Below are 8,843 nucleotides of genomic sequence, written 5' to 3'. Positions count from 1 at the left end.
GTAAAGCAATGGTAACCAAGTAAATCATTACCTAATTTGCTAATGATTTGCTTGGTACATGAATTAATTAGCTAATGTGCTAATGACTTGCTTGGTAAATAAATTAATTAGACAGCTAATGATTTGTAAACACATAATCATGTCATGACTTCATTTGGCGGGGCACATCCCTGTAAGGCATCAGGTAGATGTGCAGTGCAAAGGGCTCGCAACATTAAAGTGTATGCCCTTCAGCTCAAGCAATTCACCAACACTATTAGTTATATAAGAAATTAGCACATCATACAAAGATTACTGATAGTCAGCTCAAGTAGAAAACCATTCATTCTTGATCATTTAATCATGATTCATACAGTTAAAGTATTAACATATGCTTAAAGCATTGTGATTTGGAATGTTTGGCCAATTTACTACAGTTTCCCTACGTTTTACATTGTCGGGACAACTTATAAACAAAATCCTGCAATTTTTAAATATGAATATCTAGTTGAGACATCCACCTTATATGTTCTGCTTCTGCAGCTAACACAGCTGCCACCATTCGTGAACCAAAGAACTGATAATTCGCTATGTAAAGTAACTATATAAATATTTATATTTTTCATATTTCACTAACATACTGTCCACATTTACAGCCGCATGCAGTATATAACAAACATGTTTATACCTGAGTGTTTCAAGACACATTTTACTCATGAGCTGTCATATGCTGTCAATGTCTATATCAAGAACCTTGTAAATTCACAAGTGTGAAAAAATGTCAGAGCAACAAAATAAACATAAAGCGAGCAGCCAACGTCAGGGCAATCCTGTTACTTGAGGCGATCAATTAAATTGTAGATGTGTCAAAATATGTGACAAGTGAGAAACACACCATTTGCCTACCTAGGAGAGAAATCTGAGATTATGACTCATCAGGGCCCAATAATAATTCATTCAACTACTTCAAATCTCTTTAGGAAGACTATTATGTGAGTCTATTGTCATGTATTTAATTTATATGATCTCTGTGCTGTACATTTTATTGTTATAGATTCCACAATTGCATAGACTGTTTGGAAAATGTGCAGAACTTCAGTGCTTAATTATTATTTTAGGATCTTGCCTATCCCTAGGAGGGGATTCTCAACATTAGTCTGGTAACACATTCTTTTCCTTTTCTCCTTGTGTCCCACACTCAGTATTTACTGCTGCCATAAAACTGATTAACGAAACCACATTTCTTTCCTCCTTTGTTTCTTTCCCAGCTCTCTGATTGAATCTGCCCGCGCTGTTATTGCATTGCAGGGCAGTTAATGTTTAAAATGAGGAGTACAAAGGTCTTTAATGAATCAAAAAATGTCAATGACTTTAATTAAAGGGGGTTAGAGGGGAGGGTTAGGGAAGGGGAATGAAGCGAAGGGACTTCCTCCAGATAAAAGAGGGTCCCCATTCACCCACCAAGGTAGGAGGAATTCCCTCTGATGCATAGCAACGATTCATTTTCCACAAAAAGAAAAAAGACAGGAAAATCATCAACTCATTACCCCTAGCCAAGGTTTTTCTTTCTTACTTTGATTTCACGTACTGTATGGGAATACATTTACTTAAAACTCTTAAAGGTTACTCTTAAGGTTAAAGGTTCTTTCAGATATTTTACATTTACCACCAACCAACATAATTAAGTTGAAACATGATAGGTGAAGATGGAGGCTATGGATTGGTCATCTTTGAGATATTCTAATATTTTCCTCTATGATGTAACTTCATATGTTTATACCCCCTGGTTCAAGTGCACCATGCACACATTTGACACTAGACCACACTTAACACCTTTCTCTAAAGGCTAACACTATGAAGCATAAAATTTTACACACAAATGGCTCATGTGCCTTGACACATTTTACACATTGTTCCTGTCTATTTTAGTATTTCCCTTGAAGTTGAAATGCATGCAGTGTGTCTGTGTGACATATGATAGAGGAAAAGCCCTCCCTGTGGAATACCACAGGACAAACTCCCCAGTGTCCCAGCCACTCCCTGATACATTAGCCTACTTTCTGTAGACACATCCGTCCTGGACAGATTGTCAGGAGCTGCTCCATACTGAGTCTGGGGTAAAGTATTCATTTCCAGAGATTACATGATATTGCGCATCCCCTCAATTAATTATATTTCACATAAATCATTTTAAAGAGGCTTTGAAGAGGTGTCAAAAATTCTCCCAGCATCTATGGAACACACCATCAAAGTCGTCTGGAGAGGCCGTATGTAAGCCGTATGCAAATAATTTCTGAATGTATGACAATTAGGCAAGAAAAAAGCCATATATCTGGAAAAATTTATTGTTATGGTGGCTATTCAGTTCAGTGTTTCGAGTAGAAATAAAAAATCAGATGCTGCAGATATGTCTCCAAATGTAGGTTACTATGATGCAGTAAACTGTCTTGTGTTAGCCATAGCTTCTACTCGAAAATGATCTGAGATGTATTATCACTTATCCACAACTTGGCTTTGTTTGCCAGCTAATTAGGCCAGCAGGCTACACAATAAGGATAGTTTCCTCGTGAAAAATGTTATTTCACTCCAGATATCTGTGTCTTTGTCTCTGTAAAGACGTGAGTTCTTCATGTGTAAGTTCTGGATGGCCCATAAACACAGTGCTCATACAGCCTCATTGTACTGGGGTGCCATGAGAAAGGGAAAACTGTAACTGACTGGAAATCTCACCAAAATCAAACAGAAACTTTCTGTACGATTAACCGCATCAGTGGTAAGTGGGTAAATATCATGTTTGTATTTTAGGCAAACTGTGCCTTTAATTATACTCAATGTCTGCTTTATCAGACACGGTGCACATGAGGTGATGTGCTTCTGGTTTGTTTTGAACCAAAAAGAAGAAGAGAGAGCTGGATGTAGTCATCATGGCTGAGGAAAGATTGAAAGATGAAAAAAGTAGTGCTACACACCAGAGATGATTAATCCATTGATTTAACCAGAAATCTTATACATGACCTGTGCAAATCAGCGGGAAACATTTGGGAAATTGTCCGTTCCATGATAATAAGATTAGACAAGAGCAACATGCCAGTGGGATTCTTCCAGGAATACATGACATGCTTTGCTGTGATTCTGGCCATCAGCATACCTCCTCAGAGAGTTGAGACATCTTTCCTGTCAAACTCTTACAGCTCCACATTATAAAATGATTAAAAAAGTGCTAGCACTTTATATATTTAAAGTGGGTGATAAATTGGAATGATCACGGGTAATGACTTTTGGGTCTCAGTAAATCCCAATCCTGTGTTCATGTCAGATTCCCTGAGGGCCTCCCAGCGGTTTTCCGAATGGTTTTCTGTCAGCCACTCAGCTGGAGTTAATTGCATTCACCTGGTGTCCCAGGTATAAGACAATCCCTGATTAGGAGGCTCCAGTAAATATCAACAGTAATCTAGGCCAACATGCTGGCTTTTTGGCCCCGCCCATTTTGGGTGAACTCAACCAATGAGATGATTTCGGCCTTCAGAGCAGCTGACCACTGCCAAATGGGAGGAAAACACCTTTGAGCCATTTAATGTTCCTTTGAAGCCAGTGTGATGATGAAAAAGAGTCTTTTAGGTCAACTCTGATACATGTACAGTTTCCTTTCAGCTTTCAATTAATGTGCACTGACCCAGACAAATAAAACTATGGATGAATGAATGAATGAATGAATGCATGAATGAATGAATAAATAAATAAATAAATAAGATATATGAAAAGATGATGATGATGATGATAATGACGATGATAATAATGATAATAATTATGACATAACACACACACATATATACACATGCCATGATAATACTAATACTGTTACTTTGATGACTACTACTAGTACTACTTCTAGTAATAATAATGAAAAAAAAAAAATTAAAAATACATGATGATGATGATGATGATGATGATGGTGATAATAATAATTATAATTATAATAATTATAATAGTAATAATAACTTGATTTAAGCACTTTTCTAAAGTTATTTGCAATACAAATAATTAATTAATAAATAAACAAATAAATTAGCTGATTAAAACAAGCAAGAAAGAGCCAAAATATGAGAACAAAGCAGAACATACAAGGTAGAAAAGAAAAGAAAAGAAAAGAGAAATGGAAAAGGAAAAACTGCCACTGGATAAAAGTATGGTTTCCAAAGTGATTTGAAAGAAGTCAGTGGCTTTGCCAGCTGGAGCTCAAGGCATTCCAGAGCCAGGGGGAGCCCTGATGGCAAAGGCCCATATCACTGGACAATGTAGGCCTACTGTGAGTGTTAGTAGCACATGAGTGTGTCAGCCCAGGCTGGATGGAGGTGACCTCATCAGAGATACTATGGAGCAGACTGGGCTGGGCCTGGGCCATAAGCCATGGAAAAGTCCTCTGGTAGCAGCCGTGCTCATAATCTGGACAGAATAGGGGACAGCACTGCCAGAAAACTCACAAGGGAACAAATCTGACATTTTAAAACCTCACAGAAACGTGTGTATTGGAGATGGAGAAAAAGAGGCAGAACACAAGACTTGACCCAGTATGTGTGTGTTTGTAAGTATGTGTTAGTGTGTGTGAGGGAGAGAGAGAGAGAGAGAGAGAGAGTGAGAGAGAGACAGTGTATGTGTTACACGCTATGAGCTCACAGGATAGAGGAAATGAGGTGGTCCCAAACTGCCTGATCGCAATTCCTTTGAGGCTGACTGATGCAGCCAAAGTAGAGATTTGGGTGTGAGTCAGAGTCGGTGAGACGATCAGGGACTTAATTATTATCCGAGCAAGTGAGCAAAATACACCGAGAGGGCATGAATCGTCATGTTGGCACGCAATCCTTCTGCCACAGAACTAGTTGTTAAAAATCAAAGCTATAATACTGTACACAAATCAAATGTCATGGCGTTTTAGTGCAGTTCTGAGATTTTTTAAAGGTAGGAGTGTAATTAGAGCCTTTACCCTCCACCAGTTATTAAGAACAGAATGCAAACCCACCCTAAAGCAGTTCCATGAATCTGGGTTTCAGTTGTGACTTTTAGTGTCTCATGACAGTTAAAAATGAACTTTCAGAGACGTTTTCACCATGACAAGAATAAGAACTGATTTTTCTTCATATTAGTGGCTGTGTCTTTATCACTATATGACTCCTGACCCTGCCTGTATTTTGTTCCATGCATGAAAACTTTCAAAATAATTTGTGACTGAATCTTAAAATGTAGTATTTGGACGGGGGTTGGGATGCAAATTGCCAGCCTAATTTTATTTTTATTTAATTATGTTTTTTTTTTTTTTTTTTTTTTTTTAACGCCATCTCGTTTTTCCTCGAGCAGCTCCCCCAGGCATTCCATGGGAAAAGAAACTTTCCTCTGGGCCCTGGGAGAAATCCAGCTATTTTAGGAATAGACGTCACTGGTTTGTGCTCCAGCCCAGAACTCTCCCTATTTCCATCCCTTTTTACTTGTTGCACAGTGCAGGAGTGTTTACCTTCCATTCAGGCTCCTTTTCCAAGAGCCATGTTGCACTGCTGCTCCTCTGAAACCAGGTCTAGCCAATAAGCTCAATCTACTGATTTATTTTTTATTTGTTTTTTTAAATTATTATTATTTTTTAACAAAGAAAGAAAAGCAAAACACCATGCTATGCGCGCTGCACAATGCAAGATGAGTGCAACAAGCCGAGCAGAAAGCGAAGGCACATTGCTGTGGAAGTCATGATAGGTGCCACAGACTGGAGCTCAGTCGTGCACAACTTGTGGAAGAGAAAAGCGGCGTTGGCTGGGAACGTCAGCAGGGTTTCGTCTGAACGGCGACGGCGTGACATTGCAGAGCCTCTCTCCTCTGTGTCAGGATGGATGGAGGAAATCCCGGGCCACAGGTAACGAATAACATTCGGATCATACGACATGTAATAACGACTCTGCATTAAAAATGCATGCTCTTGCTTATAACGGTGGAAATTTCACACTCAGCAAGTGCGTTATCCATGTTTCCAAATGTAATATGCTGCCATGCCATGCTCGTAACGCGATTCATGCGTATTGTTCCCATTTGTAAATAAGATGACATGTCATGTTTTTACGAACAACAACTCAAATAATAACCTTGAGCCTATGCCACACTGAGGACAACAGGTACATTACGCACGAGGGTTTGGAACAAAGTAGCCAAAATTTGTGGCTTTTCTGCATATTTAACCACATGGGACGAATAATGTAACGCATTTATTCATAATAACCACGTGAATCATATTCGTACAACATGTGTGTGTGTGTGTGTGTGTGTGTCTGTGTGTGTATGTGTGTGTGTATGTGTGCGTGTGTTTTCTCCTCAGTGAGAGAGCGTCTACACACGTCAGCTTGGGGAGGGCATTGCCTGCTTAAAATGCAGTGAACGTGACAGCCGATAGTCCAGACTAGCAGCGTGTGGAAGGTAAAGGGGAGGAAAAATGCCAACAAAACGAGCACACCCGCAGACGTGACAGCGACAAAAGACACCAAGACGCGGAAGGGGGACGGAGAGAGGACTGGACTCGCTGGTTTCCAAATCGCGCGGACAAATACGCACGGCGTTTGGAGACAGAAAGAGAGGCGGACAGCGAGAGAGTGAGACTGGGGGGACACTAGCAGGGACCGAGGTGCGGGGAGCGTCGCCCTTTGGGGAGAAAGATGACAGTAGTGCCTGGAGAGAACCTGGATGAGACTGTGGCACTGGCCGCCCTGTCCCAGGATGTCTATGACCCGGAGAGAGCCGACCAGGAATGCTGTGAGAGGGTGGTCATCAACATCTCAGGGCTGCGCTTCGAGACGCAGCTAAAGACCCTCGCCCAGTTCCCCACCACCTTGCTGGGAGACCCGAGGAAGAGGATGCGCTTCTTTGACCCCCTGAGGAACGAGTACTTCTTCGACAGGAACCGACCCAGCTTCGATGCCATCCTCTACTATTACCAGTCTGGCGGCAGGCTCAGGAGACCCGTCAACGTGCCAGTGGACATATTCATGGAGGAGATAAAATTTTACGAACTAGGGGAGGAGGTGATCGAAAATTTTAAGGAGGATGAGGGTTTTATTAAGGAGGAAGAGCGCCCGTTGCCAGACAACGAGTTCCAGCGGCAGGTTTGGCTCCTGTTTGAGTATCCAGAGAGCTCCGGACCTGCCAGGGGAATAGCAATAGTTTCTGTGCTGGTTATTCTCATATCCATTGTGATTTTCTGCTTGGAGACTTTGCCCGAATTCAGAGAGGACGGCAGAACGTATGACGACCACCTGGTGGTGAACGGAACTATACGCGCAAAGAAGCCCAATCCGTTCACAGACCCGTTTTTCATCGTGGAGACGCTCTGCATCATCTGGTTCTCCTTCGAGCTGCTGGTCAGGTTCCTCGCCTGTCCGAGCAAGCCCGCCTTCTTCAAAAATATCATGAACACCATCGACATTGTGGCGATCATGCCATACTTTATCACACTGGGTTTGGAGTTAGCCGAGCACCAAGGCAACGGCCAGCAGGCCATGTCTCTGGCCATCCTGAGGGTCATCCGCTTGGTCAGGGTCTTCAGGATCTTCAAGCTCTCCAGACACTCCAAAGGTCTCCAGATCCTCGGGAAAACTCTCCAAGCCAGCATGCGAGAGCTGGGACTGTTGATATTCTTTCTTTTCATAGGGGTCATCTTGTTCTCCAGCGCGGTGTACTTCGCAGAGACAGACGACCCGGAGTCGGGCTTCAGCAGCATCCCTGACGCCTTCTGGTGGGCCGTGGTGTCCATGACCACGGTGGGCTACGGAGACATGTGTCCGGTCACCATCGGAGGGAAAATCGTCGGCTCTCTGTGCGCCATAGCCGGAGTGCTGACCATCGCTTTACCCGTTCCCGTCATCGTCTCCAACTTCAACTACTTCTACCACAGGGAGACGGAGCACGAGGAGCAGTTCCAGTACACTCATGTAACTTGTGGCCAGCAGCAGCCTTCATTTGGCGAGTTCAAAAAGAGTGACAGCAAGCCGTCACTATCCAAATCAGACTACTTGGACAGTGACGACGCAGACTCAATAAAATACACCAACTGCAGCCCGCACAAAACGTACAGTGGGAAGCTTACCGATGTATGATTGCCGAAATTACGCATCAAGTGGTGCGCTGAGAAACGCGCGTTTCTTTCAGTGAGTACATCACCATTCTGCGCTCTGGCTTGAGTAGACTGGCAAGCTCTTATTTCTGGTATCAAGGAATTATTTAGTAGAATATCATAACAGCGGTTGAGTCGTGGTTTTAAGAATATTTCCCCCTGAAACAGTCTTCCATTACGCGCATCATTGTTGCAGGTGAAGGGTTGGACAAGGGAAAAAAAAACTTATAACTAATAAAGCTTAGAAATCATTATCAGCTTAGCCAATTGTAGCACTTTATTACCTTAGTAAAAAGCGTAATTTATTGCCCTAATCGCAAATTAAGGGTTTCAGAGTTTACATTTGCTTTAGGCCTGCTATCTGAAGACAATATTGGACCAATATTTATCTAAATTTACAGAATGATGCAGAAGGCACATGGTGGCAGTGTTATTATGGACACTCAGTGGAGCCCGTGCGCGCGCACATACACACATATACACACCTGTTATTTCACCCTCATGTATTTTCCATCCAGCCTGGAACGCTATCAGCGCTATAACAGATCAGATCAGTTGGTGTTGATAAGTCACTTGTCTGCTTTTGATAATTAAGTGTAACGATCATAATGAGCCCCAACTTAAAAAAAAAAAGTCCCTGACAGGTTTTATCTCTGTCTATTCAATGAATTTAGGCGTATAGTAAATACCGTGCACAGCAAAGCAAGAATCAAACTATTTTTAA

General features: G+C 41.9%; 1 protein-coding gene across 1 annotated transcript; it reads left to right on the top strand.

Moving 5' to 3' along the window:
* Window positions 1–6,620: 6,620 nt before the first annotated feature.
* Window positions 6,621–8,241, top strand: LOC115355150 (shaker-related potassium channel tsha2). Its single transcript, XM_030045833.1, has one exon. The coding sequence runs from the start codon at window positions 6,666–6,668 to the stop codon at window positions 8,100–8,102; it is 1,437 nt and encodes a 478-aa protein (XP_029901693.1). The 5' UTR covers window positions 6,621–6,665; the 3' UTR covers window positions 8,103–8,241.
* Window positions 8,242–8,843: the final 602 nt, after the last annotated feature.

Source organism: Myripristis murdjan, chromosome 23, assembly GCF_902150065.1.
Source record: "Myripristis murdjan chromosome 23, fMyrMur1.1, whole genome shotgun sequence".
Taxonomy (NCBI): domain Eukaryota; kingdom Metazoa; phylum Chordata; class Actinopteri; order Holocentriformes; family Holocentridae; genus Myripristis; species Myripristis murdjan.
This window is presented reverse-complemented; position numbering and strand designations above follow the sequence as displayed.